Source organism: Drosophila obscura, unplaced genomic scaffold, assembly GCF_018151105.1.
Source record: "Drosophila obscura isolate BZ-5 IFL unplaced genomic scaffold, ASM1815110v1 contig_185, whole genome shotgun sequence".
Lineage (NCBI taxonomy): Eukaryota > Metazoa > Arthropoda > Insecta > Diptera > Drosophilidae > Drosophila > Drosophila obscura.
Genome location: NW_024542773.1, coordinates 181,359 through 197,100, shown reverse-complemented (window position 1 = coordinate 197,100; position 15,742 = coordinate 181,359). Strand labels below are relative to the sequence as shown.

At 48.3% G+C, this 15,742-nt stretch overlaps 6 protein-coding genes and 1 non-coding gene across 10 annotated transcripts; 3 read left to right on the top strand and 4 right to left on the bottom strand.

Annotated features, from left to right (window-relative positions):
• Positions 1–456: 456 nt before the first annotated feature.
• Positions 457–888, bottom strand: LOC121404082 (histone H3). Its single transcript, XM_041592692.1, has one exon. It carries the CDS (start codon positions 865–867, stop codon positions 457–459), a length of 411 nt encoding a protein of 136 aa, XP_041448626.1. The 5' UTR covers positions 868–888.
• A 215-nt stretch (positions 889–1,103) lies between these two features.
• Positions 1,104–1,492, top strand: LOC121404087 (histone H4). Its single transcript, XM_041592697.1, has one exon. It carries the CDS (start codon positions 1,114–1,116, stop codon positions 1,423–1,425), a length of 312 nt encoding a protein of 103 aa, XP_041448631.1. The 5' UTR covers positions 1,104–1,113; the 3' UTR covers positions 1,426–1,492.
• Positions 1,493–2,209: 717 nt separating this feature from the next.
• On the bottom strand, positions 2,210–2,688 carry LOC121404084 (histone H2A). Its single transcript, XM_041592694.1, has one exon. It carries the CDS (start codon positions 2,633–2,635, stop codon positions 2,261–2,263), a length of 375 nt encoding a protein of 124 aa, XP_041448628.1. The 5' UTR covers positions 2,636–2,688; the 3' UTR covers positions 2,210–2,260.
• Positions 2,689–2,830: 142 nt separating this feature from the next.
• LOC121404086 (histone H2B) lies at positions 2,831–3,249 on the top strand. Its single transcript, XM_041592696.1, has one exon. The coding sequence runs from the start codon at positions 2,872–2,874 to the stop codon at positions 3,241–3,243; it is 372 nt and encodes a 123-aa protein (XP_041448630.1). The 5' UTR covers positions 2,831–2,871; the 3' UTR covers positions 3,244–3,249.
• A 440-nt stretch (positions 3,250–3,689) lies between these two features.
• LOC121404108 lies at positions 3,690–3,808 on the top strand. Its single transcript, XR_005967693.1, has one exon. It is a non-coding gene; the product is annotated as a 5S ribosomal RNA (ribosomal RNA).
• A 463-nt stretch (positions 3,809–4,271) lies between these two features.
• On the bottom strand, positions 4,272–7,341 carry LOC111081273 (septin-1). Of its 2 annotated transcripts, none has more exons than XM_022377290.2 (5): positions 7,241–7,341; positions 6,490–6,682; positions 6,159–6,417; positions 5,724–6,089; positions 4,272–5,639 (listed from the first exon to the last, which is right to left on the bottom strand). In XM_022377290.2, exons 1-5 carry the CDS (start codon positions 7,256–7,258, stop codon positions 5,384–5,386), a joined length of 1,092 nt encoding a protein of 363 aa, XP_022232982.1. In that variant the 5' UTR covers positions 7,259–7,341; the 3' UTR covers positions 4,272–5,383. The 2 variants fall into 2 exon arrangements, with proteins under 2 accessions (XP_022232982.1, XP_022232984.1); XM_022377292.2 differs by lacking the exon at positions 7,241–7,341 and adding an exon at positions 7,142–7,165.
• A 1,753-nt stretch (positions 7,342–9,094) lies between these two features.
• Positions 9,095–15,723, bottom strand: LOC111081272 (calpain-D). 3 transcript variants are annotated; one of them, XM_022377287.2, is made up of 8 exons: positions 15,344–15,723; positions 14,131–14,759; positions 13,071–14,046; positions 12,199–12,476; positions 10,059–12,121; positions 9,715–9,981; positions 9,481–9,623; positions 9,095–9,408 (listed from the first exon to the last, which is right to left on the bottom strand). In XM_022377287.2, the coding sequence occupies exons 1-8, from the start codon at positions 15,619–15,621 to the stop codon at positions 9,231–9,233; spliced, it is 4,812 nt and encodes a 1,603-aa protein (XP_022232979.2). In that variant the 5' UTR covers positions 15,622–15,723; the 3' UTR covers positions 9,095–9,230. The 3 variants fall into 3 exon arrangements, with proteins under 3 accessions (XP_022232979.2, XP_022232980.2, XP_022232981.2); XM_022377288.2 differs by lacking the exons at positions 13,071–14,046; positions 14,131–14,759; XM_022377289.2 differs by lacking the exons at positions 13,071–14,046; positions 14,131–14,759; positions 15,344–15,723 and adding an exon at positions 12,588–12,814.
• Between the last annotated feature and the right edge of the window lie 19 nt (positions 15,724–15,742).

Genomic DNA, 15,742 nt, shown 5'->3' with positions numbered 1-15,742 from the left:
GGGCTGAAGCGCCAGGATGATCGGCGGAGCGGACGCAGGATTGGGCCGGGGGCGGGGCGAGCTGGGCCCCGGGGGGATGTATGTGGTACATCTGAGAATATGTACTTTACAATCCAATTTGAGCTGAAAAATGTCTTTCAATAGGATAATGACCTGACCTGAAATACTCATGGGTCTCGTCTAAAGTCATGCAAAACAACAAAGTGCAATGGAACTCTTGTTGTTCTAATTCTTACGTTCCAGTCTATTCAAAAAGGCATAATTGTTTCAATTAGTATAACTGAAAATGTCGCAGTTTTGAAAATGGCTAGGTGCCGGCACTACTATTTCATTGAACAGCTGTACATACTATACACATATGCAGAAATAATAAAATCTCAATGTAAGTTATTTTGTGGTCCTGAAAAGGACCGATTTGTATAAAGTTTATATGCGCTTGTCGAAGAAAATGTGGACTTAAGCACGCTCGCCACGAATACGTCTGGCCAGTTGGATGTCCTTGGGCATGATTGTGACACGCTTGGCATGGATGGCACACAAGTTGGTATCTTCGAAGAGACCGACCAGATAGGCTTCGCTAGCTTCCTGCAGTGCCATTACTGCCGAGCTCTGGAAACGCAAGTCGGTTTTGAAGTCTTGAGCGATTTCACGAACCAACCGCTGGAAAGGCAGTTTGCGGATCAGCAGCTCGGTACTCTTCTGGTAACGACGGATTTCACGCAGGGCAACGGTGCCAGGGCGATAACGATGAGGTTTCTTTACGCCACCGGTTGCTGGAGCACTCTTACGTGCGGCCTTGGTAGCCAGTTGTTTGCGTGGCGCCTTGCCACCAGTGGATTTACGAGCAGTCTGCTTGGTACGGGCCATTTTCACTGTCAACGTTTGAAATTCGAATTCACAATAAGCTGTCGCTGAACCCAGTGCTAGCTTATATAGCATTCTTCTGTGCTGGTGGAGGGTTGAAACGAGAGAGCGAGATCAGCCGAGCGAGATGCACACATCATTCGGACTCACTCGTTTTTCTATGGCGTTTTGGTATAAATAGCAGTGAGAGGGTTACCTGACTAAACATTCGTTCCTGACATACGTAAAGTGAAACAAGCATATTGAAAAATGACTGGTCGTGGTAAAGGTGGCAAAGGCTTGGGTAAGGGAGGCGCTAAGCGTCATCGCAAGGTTCTGCGCGATAACATCCAGGGTATCACGAAGCCCGCTATCCGCCGTTTGGCTCGTCGTGGCGGTGTAAAACGTATCTCCGGACTCATCTACGAGGAGACTCGTGGAGTGCTGAAGGTGTTTTTGGAAAACGTTATCCGTGATGCCGTCACCTACACCGAACACGCCAAGAGGAAGACAGTCACAGCCATGGATGTGGTGTATGCTCTGAAGAGACAAGGTCGCACGCTGTACGGCTTCGGCGGTTAAGAAACTGTGTACAGTCCGCTGTTCAAAAGTATCCACAAAGTAAACAATCGGTCCTTTTCAGGACCACAATATAATCTAAAAGAGGCATATTTTCAAGAATTCAATTTTACCAATAGACGTTGTAACGTAACGGAAGATTCATAGCAGAACAAATTAACCGATTGCCAAGCCAACATCTCCCATCTAAGCGATCGGAGAAAACGAACCAGTGCATTCAGCATGGCATGGTTATTGGTTGTACATATTTATATTTAAATACCCTAGAATTCGTCTTTCAGACGTGCCGAGCACAACTGTACTTTCTTGGGCCCATTTTATGTACTTCAGAATGAAAACAAATAATGAAAGTGTTCTTAATTCCCTAGCCATGGATTGGTCGTCCTGAAAAGGACCGAATTGTGCGCATACCTGGCGAGGGATATTGCTTAGGTATAATTCGCCATGTGAAATAGGGTTCGGAAATGCACTGGAAAGGGATCTTGACCTCAGGTACACGCGTAGGTAGTCGAAATATGGTCCCTCCCCCAGACACTCAGTCCCTTGAATTCCGTTGGCATATTTCAATCGTCTTTCAGGCGAAACGAGCACAACTGTACTTCGTAGGCCCTGGTACCTTCTTCGTTATCAATGAACAGAAATTCGACTGTTTGGCCTGCATAAATATGTAGTTATTATTATTATTTTTAGATTGTCTTCACGTTGATATGCAATGAAGCCGAAGTAGATTATACTTTAGAATGATAATAAATTATGAAAATTCTCTTAGTTCTTTAGCCATGGGTTGGTCGTCCTGAAAAGGACGTTTGGGTTTGTGTGTAGGTTGCTATTGGAACATTTATGCCTTCTTCTCGGTCTTCTTGGGCAGCAGAACGGCCTGGATGTTGGGCAAGACTCCACCCTGAGCAATGGTGACGCCTGAGAGCAGCTTGTTCAACTCCTCGTCGTTGCGGATGGCCAGCTGCAGATGGCGAGGGATAATTCTCGTCTTCTTGTTATCACGGGCAGCATTGCCTGCCAACTCAAGAACTTCAGCGGCCAAGTATTCCATCACGGCAGCCAGGTAGACAGGAGCGCCGGCACCGACACGCTCGGCATAGTTGCCCTTGCGCAGCAGACGATGAATACGACCCACTGGGAACTGAAGACCAGCACGGTTCGAACGAGACTTTGCCTTTCCCTTCACTTTGCCACCTTTACCACGACCAGACATTTTGCGAGTATTTGTTGTTGATTTTCACTAGAAACGTTCACAAACGAATGTTGAATGTTGATGCAGCCGATTTCCGATCGCTCGGTATATATACTTTTTCCGTCTGCAGGGGAGTTCAACCTAGGGGTGGGTTTTACGCCTGTATGCTCAACTTGAACAGACTGCTCGAATAAAAGTATAAGGTCTTGTCGGCTAAGTCCGCAAAGCATAAACTGTATACGTGGAAGTGAACTAAAATGCCGCCCAAGACTAGTGGAAAGGCAGCCAAAAAGGCTGGAAAGGCTCAGAAGAACATCACCAAGACCGACAAGAAGAAGAAGCGCAAGAGGAAGGAGAGCTATGCCATCTATATTTACAAAGTTCTGAAGCAAGTCCACCCTGACACTGGTATTTCGTCGAAAGCGATGAGCATCATGAACAGCTTTGTCAATGACATCTTCGAGCGCATTGCCGCCGAGGCGTCTCGCTTGGCTCATTACAACAAGCGTTCGACCATCACCAGTCGGGAAATCCAAACTGCTGTGCGCCTGCTGCTGCCGGGAGAGTTGGCCAAGCACGCTGTTAGTGAGGGAACCAAGGCTGTCACCAAGTACACCAGCTCCAAGTAAATCTGTTTCTCTTGCAGAACCTACGACAAAAAGGCCCTTTTCAGGGCCACAAAACATTTTCCCAAAGAAACACCATTTTCGATATTGACAAGCGAATAAAAATTAGCTAAAAATGCTGATCAAAAAAATCAGTCCAATAAATTTCTCGAAGGTGCAATTTACAGAATTCACGACCAATAAACTAAGAAGAAGAAGAAGTTGAACGGTATTTCTTAATGCATGTAAAAATATCTAGACAATTGATAGAGGATACATTCAATACGCCGTCAACAAACATTTTTCTCGTGAGATTACAGTAGTACAGTATGATTTGAACCAATGGGAATCAAATACAGCTTCGGTTACCCAGAACGTTTTTGGAATTGTTAGACACTGGGCGTTGAACCGTTTGGACTAAAAATAGTCTTATTGGTTATGGAAAACCAACGTTCAGCTCTCAGGCTTTCGCCAACGACCATACTACGCTGAATACATCGGTTCTCGTCCGATCACCGAAATTAAGCAGCGTCGGGCGCGGTTAGTACTTAGATGGGGGACCGCTTGGGAACACCGCGTGTTGTTGGCTTCGTCACCAACTTTTTGCCTTTTACCGCTTTTTCGTTTCGTTTTTATTTTTATTTTTTCATTTTTAGTTGCCCTTTGGTTTATTTTGGCAAAGCTACATGCAAAAATTAATATTAAATGAAAATTAAAGCTAAAGGTAATCAAAACGTAATGTTTGCTGGCGAACGGAATTTGGTTTTTCTTTTAAATAAAGTAATAAATTAAGGGCAGGATAGCCATACAATCCTTGCCAGTAGATGCAAGTCATTTGTAAATGTATCGGTTTCGTTAAACCGTTTGGACTAAAAATAGTTTTGTCAGTTTTGGAAAACCAACGTTCAGCTCTCAGGCTTTCGCCAACGACCAACGCCATACCATACCATACTGAATACATCGGTTCTCGTCACCGATCACCGAAATTAAGCAGCGTCGGGTGCGGTTACCTCAAAAGACCCTTTGAAATGCAAATCAATTGACCAAAACAATTATGCAATAAAATACAATTTTGTTGCTTTTATTTTCAAGATGTTCCGTTTAGTGTGGAACGCACCTTGCAGAATATTTAGTCATAGCGAATTAAGTTTGGATAAAATAGTTCATATACATTATAAAAAAAGAGATTTCACATTTTGGTTTTTACTTTCGAGAGTGCACGTGGCCGTGACTGCCCTTGTCTCGTCCTCTGAGTTGGCGCAGATCTATGGGCGGTCCATGCCACCTAGGAAGGGATCACTTCAAAGAGCTTTAAGTACTTCAAAGATCAAGTTTTGAGCAGTAAGATTGTGCATAGGATGCAGGGGGCAGGGGACTGGGCCCATAGCTCTATGGCAAATCAAAGGACGACAGCACGGCGTGCAAACCTATAACCTAAATAAAACGCTTATAACGGAAGAGCAGAGGAGCTGGCAGCTGGCTGGGTGCCAGCGGCAGCTACTGCCGAGTGTGTTGGAGACTATAAAGACGATAAACAGACAAAAAAAAGTCGAGTAACACAATAGATCGGATGAATCAGGCGATGGGGTCGATACTATAACTTAATCTAAATGCAAATACAAAGTGCAATAATCCATGGTTAATATCGACAAGTCATGTCTAAATACATAGTAGGAATACAGTTGTTATTCATGTTCGATTTTAGGAGTGTGTGATATGAAGTGTGTTCGCGTTTGTTTTTGACGAAATTTGATGAGAATTTTGGGGAACAATTACATTGTAGACGTTTCGCCATGCATAGTAGTAGATGTGCGGGTGTGTGTATGTAAGTATTTATATCTATGTTCTATATATTGATATTCATATTCATATGCATGTACATAAACGTATGTATACAAATATGGTGAATGCAAAATTAATACAAAATACTTTAGCGCCATTCGTTTTACAGTGAGAATATAGTCAAGCGCGACCGTAACTTAAAAATCTGCGTACAAAATATATATATGTATATGTTTTTTGTGTATAACTATCGATTGCACAATTTAGTGCTTTTCGCTTCTTGATTTTTATATGTATATTGTATATTTATATATATATATAGATATATATAAATATACACATATATATATGTAGGTGTATGTATCGATTGATTGGATACGCTTTAATGCTGGGCTTGCATGCGGGCTTGCATCTGAGCCAGCATCTCTGTCATACGTGCAAGCTCGGCCTCCTTCTCTTGCAGTATGCGATCCTTCTCCGAGAGCGCACTGTTGGCCACAGCCTGGGCGTTCACGTTGTTTTCACGTTCCTGCTTTACGCCATTCTCCTTACACTTGATGCCTTTGGCCAGGCGATCGGAGCGATAGTTTTCGTAGTGCACCTCTTGCGTCACCTCCTGCAGATCCTGCATGTGGGTGCTGGAACGAATATAAAAAAAAAAAACAGAAAATAAAAGGTCAAGAACGTGTGAAATAGGTCGGACGACAGCGGGAACTACTCACATCAGCATAGTGCGCAGCTTTATGAAATCACAGTGCTCGGGATTTTCTACCTCGACCACGCCCCAGGGATAGAGGCGGCCGCGCACCTTTTTACCCTTGACCTCGAGTAATGTATTGGCGCCGCAGACAGCGAAAGGCACAGCTTCCTTCAGTTGCTTCACTTGTTCCTTATAGTCTTCGTCCTCGTCGGAATCACAGTCTGGCAGTGGATAAATCTTAATGCCGTGGCTCTCGATCTCTTGCATAATGCGGCACTTAAGGCGCAAGATCTCTTTTTTGGTGAGGCAGTCAGCTTTGGCTATAACGGGCACAATGTTCACCTTGGAGTGGAGTTTCTTCATGAACTCCACGTCCAATGGTTTCAGGCTACACAATCCAATCAAAACTCAGCGTTAAGTATGGTCAGAGAACACATTTCACAGAAAGTAAACTCACCCATGCCCAAAGGGCGAAATAAAGTAGAAGCAGCAGTGTATGCGATTGTCCACAATGTTGCGACGATTAAGGCCGCTTTCATCACGCAGGAAGCGCTCGTACTGCTCATCGATGTACTCGAGTATAGCACCGAAGCTGTTGGAATTGTCGATGGCGTCACCAAAGCCGGGTGTGTCGACGACGGTGAGGCGCAGCTTGACCCCACGCTCCTCGATCTCCACCGTCGAGGCCTCCAACTTGACTGTTTGCTTTTGTTTCTCTGCAAGAAGGAGCGAGTCATCAATTTCTGACACATGGTAACAAAGAAAGAGAGGGAGGGGCGTGCGCCTACCTATGGCATCGGGTATGATGCGTTCCGGGTATAGGTCCGTGAGAAATAAACTGTTGACCAGTGTAGACTTGCCCAATCCAGACTCACCCACCACCATCAGGGTGAACTCGAAGCCTTTTTTCACCGATTTGCGGTGCACTTGGTTGGGCAGATTTGCGAACCCCACATAGCCGGGCGTCTCAATGCTGGAAAACTGCAACATACCATAACACCAAAAAATAAGCAAGCATTCACTATCATATCACACATTTTTTTAATTTCGTTCCGCATAGAAAGCGGTGGCGTCGCGATTGTTTTAAATTCTTGTCACGCACGATAACTTAACTCAAATTTCTCTTGCTACAATCGACATATTTATGTGCATACATATGTATGTACATACATATGTACATGGCTGATGGCCAAAGAAACAGCTAAATGCTATCGTTACTGACTGGCATTGCCAGTGCTCTCTGAATGTGGGTCAGAGGTGGAACACTCGCAGAGATCTGCAAGCGCAAACAAAGGAAGAATGCGGATAGCAACGCCGCCTCTGACGCCGGCATGTGTTGTGAATCACTTGACTGCACAATGAACGGACGAAAGGCGAACAGAACGAAGGGAGGCACCAGTAAGCTCGGGCCAAACAAAAATGCATTTGGACTCCACCCACACACTGCATCTGCAAGGAACTGCTCTGAGTGGATCACTTTTTGAAGCGATCACTTCCGAGGCTAATCAAAATTTGACATCAAATTATTGAGCTACTCACGCCCTTTGTATCAGCCATTTTAAAAAAAAAAACACGAAACGAACGAACACAATGCAAGACGAACAAATAGAGGTGTCAAACCAAAGAGGGCACTATCGAGAGTATCGATATTTTGCTGCTAGCCTCTACTATCGATAGTTTTGAGACTATCAGGATAGTATCGAGATACAGTCGTTGCGCTTTTGATATGTTTGGATTGGCTGCTATAAAATACGAAGACAAATTTGTAAACAAATCGACAGGTGGCATCTAATTTTTACAATGGACAAGTTCCTAAAAGGTTTCAATGATTTTTTAAATATTTTTTGAGCCCGATACTATTACGATAGTATCGATTTTTTTTTTTCAAAACATTGACAGCTCTACGAACACAATAGCAGCCAGTGGGACCGCGGACTTATCGATAAAATATACCATCAGGAATTAACCAAAATATACCTTCTCATTTTTAAAACATACCGAGGAAAATACGATGGCGCTACAAGTAACTATCGGAAAGATCTGGAAAAACATCGATGCCATCCTCTCACCGATAGTATAAATGCATAATATACATTTTTTGAATTGAGTTCCAACAGTTCTTTGGCACTTATTTTGTTGTTCCGCAGTGACCGTTTACGGCATATTCAGTTATATACAACGGTATGACTTAATTAATGCTGGCCGAATTTTACGTCTACATTCGCCAGCCTTTATTGATGATACTGCAGATGTGATGAGAATTTCAACTCCGCACTTGCAACAAACCTGCAAATCTCCAGCACAGCACGGATTTATAAGGCGACGATCAACAACCACACATTTATAAAAGTTCACCTCTTTTATCATTTAAGACTTGCAGACGGATGTTATTTACACAGATTTCAGTAAAGCATTCGACCCTTTAAACCACTCCTTTCTAACACAAAAACTTAACCTGTTAGTGTTTTCACCAAATCTTTTGAGATGGATTTCTAGCTACCTTTGTTCTAGGTCGCAGAGACTCCTCTTTAAAAACTCCTTCTCTTCACCAGTTAAAGTTACTTAAAGCCCCTACCTTTTACACCCTTTAATCTAGCTTGTTCGTCCGATTTTTGAGTACGGCTCTCGTTTATGATGACCCCAGTCCAATCCTTTTTCCTTCTTTGCGTGGCATTAACTTGGATTTAAGTGTGAGACTGCCATTTTACCCTCGTAGATTGCTTTTAATAAACCTTTTCACCTTAGTCGTAGAAAAAAGCATGGTGTCATTTATATGCACAACGTGGTCAAGGATAGATAGATAGATTTGACTTCCTGAGCCGCATAAGCTTCATGATTCCTAAATTAGAGCAAATAGAAACATTATTCCTTTGTTCCATCCACTTTGGAGATTGAATTATTTCTTGCATGAATCGTTTAGGGTCTTATGCTCGGATTATAATTCCCTCTGCCATAAAATATCCCTTAATAATTCCCTTCCTCTTTTTTAATCTCTAATACTAACATACCTTTCCCGTATTATTATTATTTCTTAGGTATCTTTGCATGCTTAGCTCTTTAAGTTGAGTTTAGCTCTAATTTTCTTGGAAAAGCTGAGCTGAGCTGGATATTTAAAACGCCCCAGAAGTTGATTAAGGTCACAAAAAGTAATTCGCTAAAGAAACAAAGGGCCATCGCCATCCCATCGCCTATTTACATTAAAATGTTGTTTTTTTTTAACCAGTCCGTGTCAAGTTTGATCAGATGTGATGGCATATGTACCTATATCCATCTATACATATATATATTTCTTTCCTTTGGGTTTTGGTTTTTGTTGTATGCATGGTACGTAATACGTTTACAAAACATCGACTAGAGTACGGTAGAAATGAGCGGAGACGAATGGAAATCAAGACATACATAAGTGTATACATTGAGAGAACATCGAAAGGAATCATTAATCGTTCGTTATCTTTAACCAGTGCTCAGGCATCCGTTCATGCATTTCATCCGCATTTGTGCGATCCTTAATCAATGGAGGAGTTTCAGCTTAGGTGATCAGGCGCGGGGCGTGCAGCCCGTGTACGTTTTCAATAGGGGGACAGTGCGTGGCTCCGGGCGGTCCCCAGTCGTGGAGGCCCCGTGAGTTGGCCAGTCGGTGTGTGAGCCGATGGGCGATGCTGAAGCCGCCGCTGCCCTCCAGCTGGGTTAGCACAATAATCACTTGCCTGGTACGGGTACGGGTACGTAATGGTGCGAAATTAGTGGGAAATTTGATCAACTCTAAATCTCTGACCTACCTTTGGAGCGGCGGAACGGAATCCACAGTCTTCAGTTCACCCCGGGTGGACACCACATTGTAGCTCTCCTGGCAGTCGCACTTGACATGGATCCACTTGTTCTCGTGTCGGTTCTCTACCATCACAACCAGACCCGCCCAGCCCTGCGGAGGACCACAAACCACAAACACATATTACTCTTACCTTTCTCATTGGGAGTGGGAGTGAAGAGGAAAGTAGGGAAGAAAAACTTGCCTTGGTGAGGTAGTAGGCGGTCATACCCTCGCGTCCCTCGTGCCGCTGACCCTTGGTCAGGGTCAGACTGATGATGGCATCGGCGAGGAGGTGCGGCGAAGGGATGATCTGCTCGACAAGCAAGCGCTTTGAGCTGTGGATGGCTAGGATACACTGCGGATACTGGTGCGGATCCTCGATACCAGTGTGCCAGTGGTTGAAGGCCAGGCAAACCAGCAGATATATGTCCCGCTCCAGCATCTTGTGGCAGCCCACAAAGCCGCGCACCTGCAAGGAGATTCTCAAATCAATCCGGGGACAGAAGGTCGATTTGTCAACTGGTCTGGGCATCGACGAGCACTCACCTGCCGCTTGCTGTGCTCCACGAGACGGCCGATCTCGGGGGCCGCCGGCGAGCGGGTGCGGAATATCACAACACAGAGATCCAACTGGGAGCGCTGCGACTTCTCGGAGTTGCGCTGGCCCTCCTGGAAAAGCGTGAACTCCGCCTCGGTGGGTTCCAGCACGGTGAGCAGGACACAGGAAATGGAGCACAAGGGCTGGAGGGTGCCCTGTAAACGCACCTCGTTCCAGCCGGACCGCACCTTGCAGATGTCGATGCAGTCAAAGTAGTTGAGCACGTCCTCGAAGGAAATCCAGAAGACGCCCTCGGAGGCGCCATGCGGCATCAGGGCGTCCCTGAGGTCGTCAGTCCACAGCGAAGAGTCGTCCGACCAATCTCCGCGCCACGAGTAGTGGCCCCAGGGGTTTCGCAGCTTGAGCAGCCTGTGCCCCTGGATGTCCTTCACGTCCAGCACAGAGTAGGCGTGCCGTGGCCGCAGGCCCTTGTGCTGGTACTCCTCCTCGTCAACCTTCATGTTGCCGCCGCCGCAGCTGGCACCCATGAGGAAGCGCACACAGCGGGAGCTAAGCAGCTGCGCCCAGATCAGATCCTTGTCCAGCTCGTCCTCGCTGGGCATGGGCAGGGAGCTGGCCTGCAGTGGTATACTCTCACAGGGGGCGCCCGTCAGCGTGGCCAGGCCTTCGATGGCGCGTCCAGAGACGAGCGCCTCGTAGCAGCCATGGATCTTGGCCACTGCCTTCTCGATCAGCGGCACCCAGAGCTGCTTCCGCTTGGCCTGCGAATAGACCAGATGGCCGCGCTTGTCGCAGGGCAGCAGATCATCGACTAGCACGGTCGTCCACTTGCCGTCTTTGCAGAGCCGCACCTGGTAGGCGCCCTGGGGGCAAATCTCCTTGGTGACCAGCACCTCCTTGACCAGGTCCTCGCGCTCCGCTAGCACGGCCAGGGCGCTGAGCAGCCAGCAATTACCCAGCACACCCTGGCAGATATCCGATGGCAGGGGAGTGCGGAAAACGGCCCACGGCGGATATGCGCCGCCGTCGCAGTTAATCTCGTGGGGGCGGCGCCACTGCACCACCGGATTGCCCTCGGTCGCACTGCTTGCCGGATTGTAGTAGAGGCTTTTCGGCGCCGGCGGAAAGGAGTCGTCTACGAAGAGCTCATTGTTGTCGCGGCAGTACTGGATAATGTTCTGCCACTTGGTCAGTGCCTCGGTCTCCTCCAGCTGGCGCAGGTTCTCCATCAGCTTGCTCTCTTGCCGGATGTCCGTCAAGGCCACCCGTATGGACTTCCTGGACAGCGCATCCCCGATAACAGCGTTTACTAGCCCCCGCGGACTCGAGCAGATGTCACACACCACGGATGCGGCACAGTTCTCGTAGGTGCATGCCGGACACTGCCACTTCTTGGAGCCAGACCCTGCTGGTGATCCCTGCTGTATGTTGTAGGCTGAAGTGCCAGCCGCCAGTCCGGCAATGGAAATGTTGCGAGGGACGATGGAGCCGCCGGTGCTGTGCCTTTTGGGAATGGCACCCGAAGAGCTCCTCACTGGCTGAACCTGTTGCGGTTGCTGCTGTTGCTGCTGCTGTGCCATGGGCAGCATCCCTATCGCCCTGGGCGAGGGACTGCGCGACCCACGATGCACTACCGCTGCTGGCAACTGCAGCATGGGCATGGGCATGGGCATAGGCATGGACAAGGGTATCGGCATGGGCATGGCAATGCCCGTGGGAGTCTTGGCCTCGTTGGCGGTGCCAGGCGGGAGGTGGCCAGCAGCGGCAGCGTCTTGCTCCTCGTACGACTGTCCATCGGGACGCTCGCGCACCGTTTCGACGGGGAGCAGCCGAATGGACTTGCAGGCACTGCACATACCATAGTGCAGCGAGTTCTTGAGAGTGCAGTGGCTGCAGGTCCAGAACTCGCCCTTGCGCAGCGTCATGTCCTCGATGGAGGAGATGCTCTTCAGCTTGGATCCGCCGCAAACAATGCAGGCCATGGCCGAGGAGTAGTTGACCAGAGTGCACTTCTTGCACGTCCACGGTTCGTCTCGGTTCGTTGGCGTCTCTGAAATTCAATTCAAATCATAGTCAAATATAATCGCATGTTCAGGGTTCAGTATTCTCCTTGACAGATGTACCGACCTGCCTGCTGCTGCTGCTGCGGCTGAGGCTGAGCCTGCTGTTGGGCTTGCTTCTCCGGCTTGCCCTCACACATCTCACAGGCCTGCAGCCAGAGACGATTGTAGGCATAGGAACATTTGATGCATGTCCACATCTTGCTGCGGCTGCTGTGTCCTACCAGCGGTTTATTGTCGTTGCGTTGGGCCACAGCGGCTGCAATCGCTGATTTTGATGGCCCCCCTGTTGCTATCGCTGAGGCTGTGGCAACGATAAGACGACTACTGCCCGGATCATGCGTGCTGGAAACACAGAGAAAGCGATAAAATTTCAACTCCAACTCAATTAGCTCCAATTGATCCGTCCGTATATAATAGTAATAATAATAATAAATCAAGCAGAAATGGGTGTACAAAAATAAGTAACTTATTAATTGGTTAATTAATAACAAACTGAAACTGAATCTGCAACTGAAATGGGAACGAAAACGAAAACGCAACTCAAACCGCAAAAAGCAAAATAGCGAAAAACCAAACGAAAAGATAATGCCATCTACAGTGAGAGCCCTTGATAGCGGACACCCCAAGATTGGTTGCAAATATACATTTCCCCGACTCGGGGGCATTTCCGCCAGCAAAGCTTTCACTGTGTGGAGCACACACACAGACAGACACATGGCCCGGGTGTGACTAAGCGTCTAAGCAAAAAAAAAAAAAAAAAAACATAATCAGCAGAACCTAAATAATTGATAAGGGAACAGGAACAGTGTGTTCTGCTCTGTTTTGTTCCGTTCTGTTCTGTTCCGTTCTTTTCCGTTCTGTTTTGGAGTGGCAGGAGAGAGGGTGTTGGATATTGGGTGTTTGGTGTTAGTGTTGCTCTGGCGGCTTAAAATTTACATTTTGGATTCAGTAGCCTTGCGTGGTCCCTTCCAAACCTTGGCATAGATGGAATGCTCTTCGACGTGCAACTCTGGCTGTGTACTGCTCGACTCTGACTCGCTTGCCTCCCCGCTGCCATCGGTGCTGGCTCCCAGGCCGAATCCTGTCATAGCTTCGCTACTACTGTTGTCCGTTGTCAAAGCTGCCGCCTCAACGCTTCCATTGTTGTTGGCCTGAGCTTCCTGCTGCTGCTGCTGTTGTTGCTGTTGCTGATGGTGTTTCTTCTTGAGCTTGTGCTGCTTGTTCACCTGAGCGTAGATGGGTATTGGCGGCTCCCCTGCTGCCACAGGGGAGGAAGCCACTGGCATAAGCTGAGGCACAGCCACGGCGGTGGCTGCTGTCTGGGCTGCCTGGGCAGCGGTCGCCCTCAGCTGCTGTTGGGCCAAGGCTACGCACTCGTTCTCATACAGCTGCTGCTGCTGCTGCTCCTGCATCTTTCCACAGTTGTTGTTGTTCTTGTTGCTGTTACTGTTGTTGTTATTGTTGTTGTTGTGGTGTTGGTTCTGCTGCTGATGCTGCTGGGGTTGATGATTGTGGGCCATATCCCAGGGCAGGGCTTGGCTGCGCTTTCCACTGGCGGCGGTACTGGCCGTCGGTTCTGACCACTCATTGACGGCAATGAAGACTCCGTTCCTCGGTATGGTGAACTGTGATGGATTCATACTCACTGCTGGCTCCCGCTGGGCATTCGCTTGCTGCTGCTGCTTCGGCTGCTGCTGTTGTTGCTGGCGCAGCGGTTTTGAGTTAGACTTGGCCTCCTCCTTGGCCGAGGATCGCGAGAGCGTAGTGATGGTGAAGTTATATCTCTTTTTGGCGCAGCTCTCGCGCACCACTTTATTTTGGTTCTTGTTGTTATTGTTCTGCTTGCGACGACAGAAGGTATCGTTGGCAATGGCGAAGCGCGAATTGCTGCAGGTGGCCGCCGGAGGAACACCTAGCAAAGGGATGAGAGATGCCATGAGATTAGAGATTCCACTAGAGGGGGTTTCAAAAGTGCGCTGCGATCGGTAGGACTCACCTGTTAGCTGCGGCTTGGACTGGGGCAGATTGAATATGTCCTTGCTCTGGTTGTTCACATAGCATATGTGACAGCTACGCCCCGAGGAGCTCTTGTCGATGGCCGTGCTCAGGCTCTGGGTGCGTCGGAAGAGGGAGAATCTACCACTGCGACCGCTGCCCTTAAGGTGTCGTTTTTGGGAATGTTGTTGTTGTTGATGCTCCTCCTGATGGTGTTGGTGTTGGTGTTGGTGCTGGTGCAGCTGGTGATGACTATGATGACTATTCTGGTCCGCTCTGTCCGGCAGCAGCTCCGCCTTGCTGCCGCTTCCTAGGCTGCCAGCTAGCTCTTGGCCCCGAGGACCGTCGCCGGCAATGGCGTCCTTGTAGATGGGCGCCAGATAACTGACCGTGTCGCAGATCAAACAGTGCCAGGTCACCGAATTGTTGTCCGTCTCGCAGGCGTGGCAGATCCAGCGTCGGTTCAGCGCCGGGTTCGAGAAGTGCCGATATAGCTCGATGGAGCTCTTGATGTACTTTCGCGTGTCCTCGCAGTCGACGCAGTTGGCGGGCAGGTTCTGGCTGTTCCGCTGCGGTCGCTTCAGACAGCCGCGCAGCAGCGACTTGTAGACATGCTTGTTGTATTCGTTTCTGGAAACACAAGGAGGGGAAAGGAGAACGGTGTGGGTTAGGGGCCCGGAGTCAAAGGTTATTTCAATGACCGCATGGAAATCCGACTTTCGACTTTCGACCACCCCTTTCACTGGAGTTCTGTTCCTTTCTCTGCTCCGCTCTGCTCTTCTTCCCACTCACTTTCCGCTTAATTTTCAGCAAAAATTAGGTTGTTTGTTTTGCGCTACGGCTGGAAACAGAGGCGCAGACGCCTCAGTGGCCGATTGTGGGCAGGGGCGAAGGAGGGTGGCGATAGAACGAAGAGTAATATTCAATTAAAAACCAAATCAATAAAACTGTAAACAATGTTTCTTGATCCAAATCGATTTTCCCCAATTCGTCTCTGTTCCTCCTTTTTTGTTGTTGCTGTTGCTGCTGCTGCTCCTCCTCCTACTTCTCTATGTATACAGGCACACGCACACACACACACACACACAAACGCACGCGACACGCACACTCGCACCACACACACACACACGCGGACAGGCTGTTTGTTTTTGTGTGATGATTTTTGGCCCACCGCTGCTCTTTGCCTACTGTGTGCTGACTACTTTATTTCTTACCTGGTTACCGTTTTGCTCCTATCAAGCGACTCTCCATCAGCTGGCAACGCTTCTGCCGGATGCGGGGGTGCTTGCTGTCGATGTATCCAAGTGCTGGGCTGTCGCGGTGCAGTTGTTGCTGTGACTGTAGCCGTCGTCTGGTGCGACGACAATGTTGCGGTAGGACTGGGAAACACCTTGCGCACCGTCCCGCAATTGAAGCATTTCAGAGATTCAGTCGGATTGATCGTATTGCACTTGGTGCACGACCACTGCAGCACTGATGAGATAGTGCCCATGGCTGAATAGCTGGGTAAAGGGACAGAAGCTGGGGCAGGGGGCCGGGGCCTAGCTGCTGTCGAACCGATTGGAGTTGGGGCTGGCTGCCACTAGCTTGAGCTTTAGCTCTTCCTATGGCTG